At 40.7% G+C, this 16,069-nt stretch overlaps 2 protein-coding genes across 2 annotated transcripts; both read left to right on the top strand.

Annotated features, from left to right (window-relative positions):
* The first annotated feature begins 255 nt into the window (after positions 1 to 255).
* Positions 256 to 9,552, top strand: LOC104433019 (histidine kinase 4). The gene is given in 12 exon segments (XM_010045635.3): positions 256 to 1,781; positions 2,206 to 2,439; positions 2,556 to 2,725; positions 3,892 to 3,998; positions 4,001 to 4,109; positions 4,200 to 4,386; positions 4,466 to 4,517; positions 4,615 to 4,844; positions 5,150 to 5,248; positions 5,655 to 6,361; positions 7,014 to 7,520; positions 8,904 to 9,552. Coding segments are annotated over 12 exon segments (2,991 nt in total). The 5' UTR covers positions 256 to 1,442; the 3' UTR covers positions 9,154 to 9,552.
* A 634-nt stretch (positions 9,553 to 10,186) lies between these two features.
* On the top strand, positions 10,187 to 15,865 carry LOC104435406 (EG45-like domain containing protein). Its single transcript, XM_039307121.1, has 4 exons — positions 10,187 to 10,216; positions 13,481 to 13,553; positions 15,407 to 15,663; positions 15,779 to 15,865. Exons 1-4 carry the CDS (start codon positions 10,187 to 10,189, stop codon positions 15,863 to 15,865), a joined length of 447 nt encoding a protein of 148 aa, XP_039163055.1.
* The last annotated feature ends 204 nt before the right edge of the window (positions 15,866 to 16,069 follow it).

Below are 16,069 nucleotides of genomic sequence, written 5' to 3' on the forward strand. Positions count from 1 at the left end.
TAGTTTTTTTTTTTTTCCCTCCGCCCCTTTTTTTTTTTATTTATTTATAATGAGGCAGACCCTGAGAGGGGGCGGGGGCGGGGGGAGACAAGAGCGTATCTGCAAAAATCCACAAAATTCGATTCAGTTTGCTTTTTAAAGCAAGGCCAGCAATTAAATAAATAAAAAAATAAATAGAAATAAAAAAAAAAAAGAAAAAGAAAAAGAAAAAGAAAAACAGAGAGAGATCGTCTCTCTCATCAGTCTCTCTCTTCTCTTTCCTTCTTCCTCTCATCGTCCCTTCTTCTCCATTAAACCAATCTCCTCCCTTGGATCGAGACGAACCCGGAAGAAGCAAAAAGAAAGCTCTTTTCCACTCACCCAATTCAATGCACCATCATCTCCTCCTACTCCTTAATCCATCCCACGCTTTGAACGGACCCCGTTCTTGTTTTGCTTTCTTTATTCTTTTCCTCTTCTTCCAACAACAACAACAACACCAGCAGCAGCAGCAGCGCACGCACACGCACGCACGCGACTCTTCTCTTTCTTGAACACCGTGTCTCCTCCTCCTCACTCCCCCACTTCCCTCCTCCTGGCCTTTCGCTCCTGTTGGTTTGCTTCGCTGTGTGCTGTGTTGGGAGGTCAATCTTTTCACGGGGCCTCGGTTGGAATAAACAAGAGCCAGAAAATCAGTGAACGTGCTCTTCTTTCCTCCTGCTGTCTTGCCAAACTTCACGCCTTCGAGCTACACGAGAGAGAGAGAGAGGGACAGGACATGATTGGTGCTTTCTCTCTCTTCGTGGGTATTTTTTATTCCGTTCAAAGATTGGAACAGTGGCGAGTTCTCATTTTTAGATAAGAGGAGAGAGAGAGAGAGAGAGAGAGGGAGGGAGGGAGAGAGGGGGAGGGGGAGCTTTGTCTTGGAGTTTGAGCTCTCTCTCCATCTTTTGAGAGCCATGCTCGTCTCTATGTGACTCGAGACAAGCTCGTCTTTTTTTGAATTCTTCTTGCTTTCCTCTCTTTAGAAAGCTCTACTACCATTGGGTTTCTAGAGAGAGAGAGAATGTGCGAGTGTGCGTGTGTATGTGTGTGTTTGTAGAGTCTAGAGTGCGCGCGCGCTAGCCTTGAGAAACAGATTTTATCTACACCTTTTTTTACTTGTTTTCCCTTTTCATTCGTTGCCCCTTTTCGCTTTCTGTTCTTTCTTTGAATGCTGTCTGCAAAATAATTTCCTTTGGGTTCATCTTTACTCTTTTTGTCCGGAAAAGAGTGCTCCCCGAAAATCATCATTACTTTTGTAATTCAGCTGCGTAAACAAGTCCTGAGCTTTTCTGAGCTATAGCATGAAGTGGGTATCTGGAAAACAAGGAGGAAAAGAAGAGGAACAGCAAGAAGAAGGAAAAGCTCAACAGAGGAGAAGCAGAATCTGACACAAAGCTTTACACAGAGGCAGTGAAAGGATGGGGGTGAAAATGCAACAGAGCCACCATTTGGTGGCCGTGAAGTTGAATGAGCAAGTGGGAACCAAAAGAGGGTACACATTCATTCAGTCGAACAGGGCTTGGATTCCCAAAATCTTGGTCCTTTCGGTGGTGGGGATGGCATTCTTGAGCATGTCGATCTACAGAAAAATGGACGCTGACATCAAGGTGAGGAGGAAGGAGGTGCTGGTTAGCATGTGCGATCAGAGGGCAAGGATGTTGAAGGACCAGTTCAGTGTCAGTGTTAATCATGTTCATGCCTTGGCCATTCTCGTCTCAACTTTCCATTACTACAAGAACCCATCTGCCATCGATCAGGTTCGTCCTTGCACTCTTCTAATCGAAGGATATCTAGGAAATGTGAAACGGAAGATCTTTTGTTTCTCCTTTTTAGCCCCCGTCACCTTTTGTTTTTCTCTTTCACCTTGCGTTTCTTCATGTGAAAGGAGGATTTTTGGAATGTCTCGGCTTCTGGCTCTCCGTTATGTTGGCCAGGGAGCAATTTTTTGGTTCTTCTAATTGAGGAGCACTGGGGAAATGAGAGGAAAATTATCATGGGTCCCACATTTACTTGTTACAGTCCGTTCCTTTCTAGAGATTATCCGACATGTTCAATTTTCAGATGGAGTTGAACTGATTTAGTCAAGTGAAAAGATGGGAGCATTTCTGTTTATGTTTTATTAAAAGACACAATGGGGTTACTTCTTACTGAATATTTTGGATCGAAATTGGCATCTTGAAGGAAACATTTGCCGAGTACACAGCAAGAACCGCTTTTGAGCGCCCTCTACTGAGCGGTGTGGCGTATGCGGAAAGAGTGACTAATTCAGAGAGGGAGAAATTCGAAGAGCAACATGGATGGACAATTAAGACAATGGAGAAGCAGCCTTCTCCTGTTAGAGATGAATATGCGCCCGTCATTTTCTCTCAAGAAACCGTATCCTACATTGAATCACTTGACATGATGTCAGGAGAGGTAAAGGCAGATTGTGCGGCTTTTCTTTTCCCATCAATGCACGCGCTGAGCTTGAGATCCTGTAAGTAATTCGCCATTGATTTATGGAAGTGAAACAACATGCATTTTACTTGTAGGAGGACAGAGAAAATATTCTAAGGGCGAGGGCAACTGGAAAGGCTGTTCTGACAAGCCCATTCAGGTTGTTGGGCTCCCACCATTTGGGGGTTGTATTGACGTTTCCCGTGTACAAGTCAAAACTCCCGCCAAATCCAACTGTGGAAGAGCGCATTGAGGCAACTGTAGGGTGAGCCCCTTATGCTGCATGCCTAATTCGAGATGTCTATTCTTTTTTGACAAAGGAAAAAGGAACTGATGTTGCCTTGGGAAAAAAATGAAGTTTTTGAAGCCTCATTTTCTGAACAATTGAAGCTGAAAATTTTTCGTTGTCTTGTATTTGTAGTTTGCAAATGGAACTATACTTCATTGCAATATCTAGCTGGCACAGATTCTCACTTGAAAGCAACTAATCAATCTCGACCATTCTCTACGTGTGTATTTGGGGGAGGTTTCGTGTGGGGGGTCTAAAATTAGGTGATGACACAAGAGGAGGGACGATTGCATTGGGTAAACATGGAGTTTGGATGCTTTATACTGTTGCTATTTCATTTCTTTTGAGTTCACCCCTTACATCATGCCCTGGGGCTCTGTATGTAAAGGATATTGTAATAAAAATGGGAAAAGAAATGAAAGAATTTTTTTGCCTCTCCTTGTCTCACAAAAATTTCAATTTTTGCCTGCTGTCTACACCAGTCATCCCCCCTCGCCTCTTTTGTAAATGAACCCTTAACTTCCATGATCCCCCTGATCTTGCTTCTGAAATTTACTTGTTTCGTCACTTTGTTTCATGAAGAGAACTTTTAAAATTAAATCTTTTCTGATGACACAGTAGAAATTTCTATGAACATAAAACTTCATGGTGGCCCTTATTAGTTGCTGCTAAATTCTCGGGTGTATTTAATGTTGCAGTGCAGTAATCTTGGTCCATGCATATAAGCCACAAGCTTTCTTCTGTACCAATATTCTTTAATGATTGTGACAGGATTTCCTGGGCCTACCATGTCTCTTTACCATCAGCTTCTCTAATGTTGTTCATCAGCTTCTTTCTATAACTAATGCAAACATGAAGTCTGTTGTATGATGTACATAATGTGACTGTTTAGGAAGCTGGTAGGTTAGAGATTAAGCCAAGAATAATGAAGAAGGATAAATTAGAACTAAGTACCAACAAATCTATATATAGAGTACATAAGTTGTAAGGAGGGAATAGTAGCTAGTGATGATTTCATATGTACTTACACAGAAGCAAAGTTGCTTTCCCCCTGTACATTATGTATTTTGAACTCAATATTCTTGATATCAAGTTTGCAAGCATGGATGTGCTGAAGTCATGACTAATTTCAATTTATGCAGATATCTTGGAGGAGCATTTGATGTTGAATCTCTCGTGGAGAATCTACTTGGGCAGCTTGATGGAAATCAGGCAATCTTGGTCAATGTATATGATGTGACAAACTCTTCGAACCACTTATCATGTATGGTCACCAATATCAAGAGTGTGATACATCCCTTCTACATGAGAGCAAGCTCGACTTTGGTGATCCGTTTAGGAAGCATCAGATGATTTGTAGGTTAGTGGGTTCATCCATGGAGACTTCTTTCTGATTGGATAATTTCCAAGGATCTGATGCTGCCCTTTCCTTTTCTTTTTTGCTAAGCAGATATCATCAGAAGGCACCACCATCATGGACAGCCCTCACTACTGCATTTTTTGTCTTTGTGATAGGCTTATTAGTAGGGTATATTTTGTATGGTGCAGCAACTCACATTGTCAAAGTCGAAGATGATTTTCATGAGATGCAGGAACTGAAGGTTCGAGCAGAAGCTGCTGATGTTGCCAAATCTCAGGTATTTCCCGTTATTCTTTCTCTGCAGTTAAGTGCACATATTTGAGAGCAATTTTGTATTGATGAGTTGCTGATTGCAGTTTCTTGCCACTGTTTCTCATGAGATTAGAACTCCAATGAATGGCATCCTTGGTACGTTGTGTATCCTTTTGGGAGATTTATTTTTCTTTTATTTCCTCTTATGACTTTTTGGTCAGCATCACCATCTTGGGCGTTGTTCTATTTTCAGGAATGCTTGCTCTGCTTCTTGACACAGAATTGAGTTCTACTCAAAGAGACTATGCACAAACTGCTCAAATCTGTGGAAAAGCATTAATAGCACTGATAAATGAGGTACTTGACCGTGCTAAAATTGAAGCGGGCAAGTTAGAGCTAGAGACAGTCCCATTCGACATTCGATCCATTCTTGATGATGTTCTCTCCCTATTCTCTGAGGAGTCCAGACACAAAGGTATTGAGGTAGGTCTGAACATAGTGCAAGAATGCTCATGCCAATAATTTTTAAGTGCAAAAGAAATGGTTTCTGTATTGTCTGAACTCCGAAGATTCTTTGGATTTTTTATTTTTTACAGTATGCTCGATTTCTTAATTATGGTAGTCGAAGTTATAATTTGATGTCCACATTTTTCATTATGGAACTGATGTGCTTTCTGTTCTTCTGTCTGGAAATGCCTCCTCTGCTTCTCTTTCTGCGTGCAACTTTCAACTACTATCCTCTTCGATGATCTACGGCATGTGCATTAAAACCCATTTTGGAAGTGAAGCTTGCTGTCTTTGTTGCTGACAAAGTGCCGGAAATTGTCATGGGGGATCCGGGAAGATTCAGACAGATAATTACTAACCTTGTTGGAAACTCTGTTAAAGTAAGTGCAATTTCTGTTCTCTGTATTCAAGCAATAAAAAAACCAAATCATATTGTTCAGCTTGTGTAAAAATTACCTACTTGAAATCTGTGTATTGGAATAAGTTTCATCTATCCGAGTAATAGCGTTATTTGGGTGTCTACTAGTGTTGCGCATATATCTGAGACTTATGATGATCTAATTGCAAATGAGTCTTTTAATTACTAACCTTGTTGGAAACTCTGTTAAAGTAAGTGCAATTTCTGTTCCCTGTATTCAAGCAATAAAAAAACCAAATCATACTTCTTGTTCTTGTTCTTGTTCTTTATTTTCTTCCTCAAGTCTAGTGAACAAGAGATTGCCAAGATGTTTGCAGCTCTCATTTTGTTTCATTTCATTAAAGTACTCACTATTGAACACTTGACAGTTCACCGAGAAGGGACATATATTTGTGAAAGTCCATCTGGCTGACCAAGTAAAGGGTGCAACTAATGCACACGCTAAAACTTGCCTAAATGGACGACCAGAGGAAGATATACTGATTTCTGATGGGTCACAGTTGGAAACATTGAGTGGATGCGAAGTAGCCGATGAGAGGAACAGTTGGGATACCTTTAACCTTTTGGTAGCTGAAGACCAGTTCAATTCCGTTGATTCCAATATGACTAGTAACGAAGCTTCTGAAAATGTCACGGTAATGGTCAGTGTTGAAGATACCGGCATCGGCATTCCATTGCGGGCCCAGGATCGTGTATTTATGCCCTTCATGCAGGCAGATAGCTCAACTTCTAGAACTTATGGTGGAACTGGGATTGGCTTGAGTATTAGCAAGTGTCTGGTTGAGCTGATGGGTGGACACATAAACTTCATAAGCCGGCCTCAGATTGGGAGCACATTCTCCTTTACGGCTGTGTTTGGAAGATGCAAAAGGCTTGTGTTTGCTAATGTGAAAAGGACTTTTGAAGATCTTCCTTCTGGTTTTAAAGGATTGAAAGCAATAGTGGTTGATGGTAAGCCAGTCAGAGCTGCCGTAACTAGATACCATTTGAATAGACTTGGCATTAACGTTGAAGTTGCAAGTAGCATCAATGCTATAACAGCTACGGGCGGGAAAAATGGTTCTCTGACTGCTGGGTATGTTCCACTTCTTGCACATAATTTCTATGAACTCTGGTCATTTTTCCAACATTCTCATTTTTGTGCTTATAATGGAGAAGAAAACCCTGGCATGAGAGATATAACTGCAAACTTTGAAGGTGTATTTGCTATCAATACAAAGTTTATAAGGTCTTTATGCTCAAATGTTTCTTGAATCATGTCAATGAAGAGTTTGAATCTTGACAAACACACTACTAATGTTGCTGCACTGACTTATTGGTAGCTTCTAGATGGATCTCATTTAAACTTAACAAATTATCTGTTTCTTCTGTTGCATCAATTGTAATGTATGTTTTGAGGGAAAATCTTAAGTTGCAGATTTTTCCTTCGTTTCTGTCTTCTGGTTTTCCTTCAGTAATGTAGCTTAGGTCATACCTCATCAAAGTGCCTGAATGTTCTTTAAAAAGAACAGCTCCTTTTTACTCAATTGTTGCATGTGGTTCATAGTAGTTGTCAATAAACAGAAAGAGACAACCAGCTGGCTGATCAATGTCTGTTGATGTACTTAGTGGGCTGAAAATACATGTTTCTAGCAGAAGAAAGTAAATTAGCTGACATGTCCAGCCCAAAATGAGCTGAGTTTTGAGGCAAATGCAGCTTCTGATTGCTTTTTCCCCCTATGTGACAGATATCGGCACCCAGACATAATTCTAGTTGAGAAAGATATGTGGATGTCCAGCATTGACAGCTGGATAAGTTTAACGGTGGCAGACTGGAAACAGAATGGCAATTTAATTCAGCTTCCGAAAATCCTCCTCGCAAGCAAAATCAGTGCTTCTGAACTAGAGAAGGCGAAAGCTTCTGGTTTTGCCGATACTGTCATTATGAAACCAGTGAGAGCAAGCATGCTTGCTGCATGTCTGCAACAGGTTCTGGGCATCGGAAGGAAGAAGCAATTGCAGAAGGATATGAACATGCGAAATGGATCTAGCGCCCTGCGGAGCCTTCTCTATGGCAAGAAGATATTGGTGGTCGATGACAACAAGGTTAATCGAAGAGTTGCAGAAGGCGCACTCAAGAAATTTGGGGCCAATGTAGAGTGTGCAGAGAGTGGAAAAGCTGCATTAGAGTTGCTTCAACTGCCACATGACTTTGATGCTTGTTTCATGGATATCCAAATGCCTGAAATGGATGGGTATGCTCTACTCACTCTGTCTGTTGTCCAAATGTGATAGGATGCTCTCAATCCAGTGTTTGTCAATAATTATGCATTAATCCCCGTGCTCGCAGTTTTGTCCTTCAACTTGTGAAATGAAGGACTTGTTGAAGCATTAGAGCATTAATTGGTTTCTCCTGCTGAGAGAGAAATAGCTATGGTTCTCCTGCTTTCATTATTTCCAGATGAGGTAAAATCATGGACATTGAGAAACATGTTTTGAACTTATCAGTTAAGTAAATTGCATAGACAATGCAATGGTAGGAAGTACACGGAGGACTAAGCAATAGAACTTATTTTGGCCTCCCTTTTGTGCACAAGCACTGTTAGAGAACATAGTTGAACTCTTGAAAATGTGGGAAGTACTTTAAAAGAGAGTGACCTAAGTTTAAGTTCCTTAAATAATCATGCATTTCAGTGCTTACAAGTTTCTTAAGGGAGTTATGCAACCCTTTTGACACTATTGAAAGTGATAAAATGTTGGAACAATTCGTGTTATTTGTTCTTTTGCTATCAAATACTGTTGAAGACCTTCCATTTTTTTCAGTTGTCATGTCATGACATTTTTTGATGTGAATCTCCAGCGTTTGAGATTTTGGGCATCACAATTACACCTCATATTGGTTTTACTCATAAACGGTGGCCTTTTAATAGTTGAGGTCATGGGGTTCGCATATGACATTGTCATTCGAGAGTTCAGCTTGTCATGGTGTTGGAGCCTCATCGGACTAAATGGTTTGTGATGAGATTTTGAAGACATCGGCGTGTGTTTTCTCTATATAATGCATATAATAGTGACGTTGGTACTTATGGAGTTATATTTACTTTGATTTGTTGAAACTAGCTTTTTATATGCTAGAATGTGTTTACCTGAACAATCAAGTATTCTCATGGGCAAGCTAGGGAAACCAAGCTTGTTTGTTCACTAGTTATTTTGAGGCAGCAAATATTTTCAGCACTAGGTCATTTTATTGGGGACAATCAATTCAATTTCAACATCTGATATCCTCTAGTTAGTTCCTTGGAGATGCAAAAGCAAAAGAGCATCTGTTGGCTAGTAATGTGTCAATCCTTATGGGAGCTTAATCAGAATCATCTGAGACCTAGTCCAGTTGTCATATTTGCCAACTTATGATCTTATCGCATTAACCATGCACGGTTCTTAAGTAAGAATGATCTCTCTCTCTCTCTCTCTCTGAGAAGCAGGAGATGGAAGCTGCTCTTCGGGAGGGATTTATTACCATATCTCTGTAAACTGAGCTTTGTGCTGATCAATTGCTTTAATATCATTTTTCCCATTTGTTTTCTTTCTCTACTTCTGGATGGAGTCAGTATTCTCATTTCTTTTCCTTCTATATGCAGATTTGAGGCAACACGACAGATTAGGCTGATGGAGAGCCAGGTGAACAAGCAAATGAAAAGTGAATCTGCAGTTCAAATCGTAAAAGGGTGTGAGTGGCACATGCCAATATTGGCAATGACGGCAGACGTGATTCACGCGACTTATGACGAATGCCTTAAATGCGGGATGGACGGGTACGTCTCAAAGCCCTTTGACGAAGAGAATCTTTACCAGGCGGTTGCCAAATTCTTTAGGACCAAACCCGTCTAGGACTTGAAAACTTCCAAGTGTCTGGTGAATTCATGGATGTCACAACTCAGATGTTGCAGTGAAAAAAAGTGACCAGCGATTTTGTATTCTGCTGGTTGGTTTTTCATGTCGATAATGGCCCCACTCAAAAATGCCGGCACTGGTAAATTGTTCTTACCTGACTCAAATCATTATTTTAACTAGAGTAGAATGAATCGGAGTATTTGTATACTACCATAGAACATCCAGCCCTGCTTGTCTGTATAGATCTTAAAGGAGGGGCGAGGAGTCCAAAAGGTGTATATTTTCATCGTCGTAAAATCTTGTATGCTTTTTTCTCAGAAATCTCTGAACCACTTAATACAATCTGGAAATGCTCTTTTCTTGCTTTCCTTCATTAAAGATGTGGTGCACTTGCCATTATTGCGGACTTCTTGAATCTTGTTTACTCATTGACTCACGCATAGTTTTAATCATTGACTCACCTGGTATTGCCTACACAGTCGCTTTTTATGATTTTTGGCTTTCTCCAATGCATATGTTTGAGCATTCGAGTCGGAGTTTGAGATAAGGTTATGAAAAGACCAGCAATGTTTTTAATTATTTTGACCTACTCTAAGAAGCCGGTGAGGTGAACCAACTGTGACTTAGTATCAAAGGGGGTGTTTCAGCTATGCAAAAGAGTGGTGGGAGATAATATTTTGGGGGAGATGCAAGTTCTGTTGGGAAAAGATTTGGTATAAAATTTTCCTATGAATGAGGAATGTACGGAGAGTTGAAGTTGCCATGCTGAATAGTCGAGACATAATTGGCTGACTTCATGTGCTCGGATCTTGTCAAATCCTAATTAGAAGGCTGCAACCCGAGGCACTGGAATGTGGCTGAGTTGAAAATGAATGTGAGGGAATCTTAGCTTGAGCATTATGATATCAGAGTTGTTTAGACTTTTTCCGTACAAGAAGAGTGGTGTACCATAGGAAAAAAGGTTTTGCCTCGCTGGGGAAGTGGACTAAAAACCTGTTCAGAATATATTACGAGATCGCGATCTCTGCACATGGAGGGAGAGATTAAAGGTCTTTTCCTGGTAAGGCACATTGAAATCGACAACTAGTGTCAACTCCGTCGTTCGCTTAGAGAAGGTCGAATTGCATATGTTGGGTTAAGATAGCTTCCGGATCCCATCGTGCATGTTTTGCGCTCAAGAGATATGTTAGTTCGAAGCTTGGTTGTTGCGATTGAACCTACCGAACTAGACACTAGTTACTCTCGTTATGGATACAAATAACACTTGAACTTCAAATCGGAACTTTGCATTACATCCTTAGGTAAATTAAACGGTGCGTGACAGATAACTTTAAGAACTGCCATGCTAATTATATGTGCCGCCTCCTGCGATTCGAACTCTTAACTGAGCTTTTACATTATTAAGTCACATGCGATAGTCCTAACGGTAATTTGAGTTGGAAAACTTGCTGATTCCATTATAAGAAAGTGACCACATAATAATCTGGTTGCACAAGTGAAGTTGAACTCCGAGTACTGTGGGACGAAAGGGAAGGGTAAAGACACTCGGATAGCGTGGAGAAGGACATGGGAATCCGACACCACAAAGCGTCAACATCTTCCTACTCACCACCTCAACAGCCTGAGTTGGATGTCTGCTAATTTTGTCCTGAAGACCGAGCGCTTATGGGCCTGTTGCTTCTTCATTTTCAGATGCATCCTGCATATGTACAAAAATATCTTGGACGTGCCTTAATCTTTCACTGGAAGTACGTACGTGAAACGCAATAACTAAATTGTTGAAATGGCGCGTGATTCTTGTCTTTGCTTTTCAACAGAATGTATGTGATGCAAAATCTCACTGTCTCTCTGAATAATCAACAGGATTCTATTGGATTTCACTGTTTGTTGCAACTTTAGTCGATACTTCTCTTGTAGATCAGTGGCATATTCCTTCTAAGATTTTGCCTTGCCTGTCGACAGTTTTACATGTTTGTAGGTATGTGATCAACGAGGAGGAGGAGATCTTGACTTTGCTCTTTGTTTCTAGTGTTGCTAGGTCTATAGGTGTTTTCATTATAACAGAGAAACTATTAGCGGAACAAAAAACTGCAGCAGTTAAAGAAGTTGCATTCTTCCCAAATGGCAATCAATTCATGGATTTACCAAGAAGGTAACAATGGTTGTACGTTGTGAACCGAGCCTCTAAGGCGAAATAGGCTTAAGGAAAGAACAATGGATCGGTCATCTATATTATCAAATAAGGACGAGTCATTCTCTATATCATTAGTCATCCATATTATCGGATAAAACATTTTTGTCATTGGCAAATTTGCCGAGGGCCACATCATAGTGATCCTCCCATTCAACTACTTTAACCACTCTGTTTCATCATGCTATGCCCACCTCCATCTTCCGGTGCTCGACCCCGTGATTGCCCATCATAATCTGGTCTGTGTATGCACAAAATCATAAGTATCTTGCAAAGAGAGATCGGTGACTACATATCAACCTTGATGTTTGGTAGCAGTACATTTGCTAAAGAACACGCTTGTCATTTGAGCAAGGACGAACACTTGAGCGAGGACGAACACACTTGTCATTTGAGCAACTCCTTGGGGTTGCTAAGGGAGAGAGACGTTAAGGGGGAAAAGTGTTAAAAAAGTTATAAACTTTTTGCATTTGTGCCAATTTAGTCCTAAATCTTTTTTTGGTGCCAATTAAGTCTTAAACATTTTTACATTGTGTCAATTCAGTTATTTCCAGTTAATTTTGGCTGGATTTTGTTGACTAGACGCCGGCTGATTGACGTGGCCTGATCGGCATTAACGTGGATAACTTTTAATAATATTTTAATATTTTAGAATTTTTATTTTTATTTTTTCTTTCTCCTCTTTCCTCCTCCAGCCGGTTGTAGGATCTCGGCGACTAGCCGAGGTGACAGCCGGTGAGGTTGACCTTGACCTTTCCAGCCACCTCGCTAGTGGCCACGAGGGCGGCCTCGCCTTTGGGTGGGTGAGGCTCGCCCTCACCGAATTTGGCGAGGGTCGAGCCTTGCCCATGGCAGTGTCGGGCGAGCGAGCCTCGCCGGCCAAGGGTGAGGCGCGACCCTTGCTAGATCTCGGCAAGGGCAAGCCTTGCTACCCAACATGAGGCCACCCTTGTGGTCTTTGGTGAGGTGGTGGCAAGGTCGACCTCGACCTCGCTAGCCATCGCCTCTGGTTGGTTGCCGAGGTCTGGCAATCGGCTGGAGGAAGGAGGTGGAGAAGGAAAAAGAAAAAGAAAAAAATTTAAAAAATTTAAAAAATTTAAAAATTTAAAAATTTAAAAAATTTAAAAATTTAAAAATTTAAAAATATTAAAATATTATTAAAAGTTGTCAATGTGAGCGCCGATGAGGCCACGTCAGCTAGCGAGCATTCAGTTAGCAAAATCCGGCTAAAATTAGCCACAAAATGACTGAATTAGAACAACGTAAAAGATTTAGTACTTAATTGGCATCAAAAAAAGGTTTATGACTAAATTGACAAAAATGCAAAAATGTTTATGACTTTTTTAACACTTTTCCCGACGTTAAGGCTTTGTGGATTGTAGGGCTTCAGAACGATGGTTTTATGGTTTAAGGACTCTGCTTTTCATGAACACTAATGGGGTCTTTTCCAGCGTGCAGTTTGATATTGAGATGCAAAGTTTCTTGTTTTAGTGGATGTAATAAGAAGGAAAATTTGCTATTCTCTTGAAGACTAAACCCTCGAAATTAGACGGACGAAAGAGAAAAAAACTCGAGAAGAAGTCAGATTAAAATATGCAGTTCCTTGGGCTGAATTGAAATGGGTAGTTAAAAGAGTTGGTTTTTAGTTCTTTTGATGGTTGAAGCAGCTCGAGCAACTCTGTGCTGATGCTTGAGATGATCCAAGGACCTGCATATACCGAGTAGGCTCGTACGCTTCCACGTTACCAGCACGAGTAATTGAATATAATGAAAATCTTGGATTTATTATACACGTATAATTCACGAGGGTAATTCCAAAGATATTAGGTCTTAGTTCTTGAATTTCGTTATTAAATGAGTTGGCTAGATATAATTGGATGGTTGGTCACTTGAACTAAAGGGACCCCGCATTTTGGCAGATTGAAACATCGACAATGCAATGAAAATTACATATAGAAAGAACAACTACGTTGCTATCTCTTGAATAAAATTGGTCTGGACAACCCTCTATAAATAGCATGCTCTTTCCTTGGCTAACCAATCAACTCTCTCTCATCGAGCATTATAAGCAGTACGTGAGAGTAGCTAGAGGAGATATGGCAGCTTGTTCCTACATCTTTGTCCTGAGCTTAGCTCGTCTTTTGCTCCATTCCACAGGCAACTTTAGCTGATTCGGGGACCGCAACGTGTTACACTGAATATGTTCGTAAGTGTGCTCAAACCATTGTCCAGTCCGTGCACGGTATACACAACCATGCATTGAGGACATATATTTCAACCATTGATCTGACCAATAGATTGTATAGTGAGTCCTTTGAATGTACCTTGTGAGTGGATAATTTTTCTTTTTACAGACGGAGCTGTGATCATGTCATATGAAAATAATTAATAGTTAGACCACTCTTGAACATATTATGAAGCTCATGTCTTGTTCGGTAATATTCTTTGGAACAACTGATTCTATTCTTTTGTCCCCGGAATAAAAAAAAGAATATAAATCCGTTTGATAAGTTTTTTATATTTAGAAACAATTTTTATTTCAAGAATAAATTTGAAATAGAATTAAGAAATAAAAAAGTAACTTCTTATTTATGGGAACAATTTTAGAAGCAAGTCGAACTTTTTTTTTTCCCTTCTTTTCTCCTTCTCTCTTCTTCTTTCTCCACCAGCCACTATTGGCAACCATTGCCACCGAGGCCGGAGCCTTGCCATGCCGGTGTGAGGTTCGGCAAGTTTGCCGAGGCTCACCTATCCACTATAAGCCTCGGCCTCGCAAATCTTGGCGAGAAAAGGAAAAAGAAAAAAATAATAAAAGTATTAAAAATTCAAAGAAACGAACGTATTTAAGAATCCTAGCGCCTTCTAAAACTCAGAAATTGTTTCCGGAAACTGAAAAAAAAAAAATCATTTCTAAGTAAAAATTATTCTCGAGAACAAAAGAATTTCCAAACGTGCCTTTAGTAAGCTAGTAAATTAGGCTCCATCTATTTCGTGGAAAACGTGGCGTTTCTGTAAAATATTTTCAGGAAATCATTTTCTAGGAAAATGTAATTATTTTCCGGTGTTCGGTTGAAACTTGAACTTTGAGTGAACAATATTTTCCACCGTTCATGAACTAATTTAATTGTTTGGAAATTTTTTTCAAAAAATTGAATTTTAATATTTTTAATTGACCAAAAAATTAGTTTTATTTATTTTTATTTTTTAAAAATGAATTTGTAATTATTTTTATTTTTAAAAAATTGAAATTTTATTATTTATTATCTTTTATTTCTTTTTCTTTTTCTTTTTTTTCCTTCCTCCTTTCTCCTCCTTCCTCCGTTGCCACAGGCCTGATGTGGGTTGGCTGCTCGGCGGCCGACCAAGATGCGGTAGCTAGATTCGGCGAGCTCGTGGCTTGCTAGAGCTCGGTGAACCTTTGGCGAGCTTGGGCAAGATCGGCCAAGCCCTGCCCAGCTCGCCGAATCTGGCGAGGCCAGAGCTCCGCCCTAGGTCGGCGATGCTTTGCCTCGCCCGATCGGCAAGGCCCGAGCTCGTCGGGCTCGAGCGAGCTCGGTTTCCCTAGATCGGGCTAGGCGGAGCCTCGCTAGCCTAGGGCGAGGCTCGAGCTGGCTTGCGGCTGGTCATTGGCCGCCGCTGTGGCTGGCGATCGGCCAAGGCCAAGGAAGAAGATGAAAAGAAAAGAAAGAAAAAAAAGGAAAAAAAGAAAAAAGAAAGCATAAAAATAAAACGAAAATGTATTAGTGAAAAGAAGTAAGGTGGAAGAAGTTATGGAAAATGTTTTTCATTTTTGAAAAATGAAAAATATTTTCTTCACTTTTAAATGTTGTTTTTTTCGATGATGGAAAATATTTTTCTTAACTAATTCATTTTCCGTGAAACGAACACTGGAAAATCAGGAAAACGTTTTCCTGAAAATCATTTTCTCGTGAAACGAACCGAGCCTTAGTTTCGGAATTAATAATCTACTCAAGATGTCCGTGAAACCTACCAATTGGATCTTCGTTTGTTCTTTTCGACTAAATTTTTGGTCTTGGTCTCTATTCCTTCACTGTATAGCCTCCGCGTGTTATGGGTACGACAACCCGGGCGGCATGATAGCTGCGGCGAGCGATGAACTTTGGGAAGGTGGGGCTGCTTGCGGCAGAACCTCCTTGGTAACGTGCACCGGCGCCACCAATCTGGGCGATCCTCACCCATGCACCGGCGCGTCAGTGGTGGTGACGATTGTCGACTATTGCCCGTCGGGGTGTCGTGGCACCATTGACCTCTCGCAGGAAGCTTTCGCAGCCATAGCCCACCTAGAAGCCGGAAAAGTGTGTACGTCTACCTTGATCCTCATGCATGATCTCGACGATTATTCTCTTTGCTTTCGATCATAAATCGCGTACGTCTTCAAGTACTGATGATAGTTGGGCTTTCTTTATGCAGGCTCTCGTGAAGCTGATCTCTGAATACTTGATAACACCAACAAGGAGGCCGCTTGTTGGTAATTATGATGGATTAAGAATGGCTTGAAATAATGTTGCATGGTTCTGTAATGTTGTTTGCTTATCGTGTGTGAAATCAGCATCGCGAAGCTGATGACGCCCATGTCGATAAATATAGTTGTGAACTTTCCAAGCGAGTATTTTCCCTATGATAACATACAGAAAGGCCCCAAACCCTACTGTTCCCCTTTGGTGTTGCCATTTCCCTACTCAACTCGTGTCTCCAAGCAGC

Source organism: Eucalyptus grandis, chromosome 2 (genome assembly GCF_016545825.1).
Source record: "Eucalyptus grandis isolate ANBG69807.140 chromosome 2, ASM1654582v1, whole genome shotgun sequence".
Classification (NCBI taxonomy): Eukaryota; Viridiplantae; Streptophyta; class Magnoliopsida; order Myrtales; family Myrtaceae; genus Eucalyptus; species Eucalyptus grandis.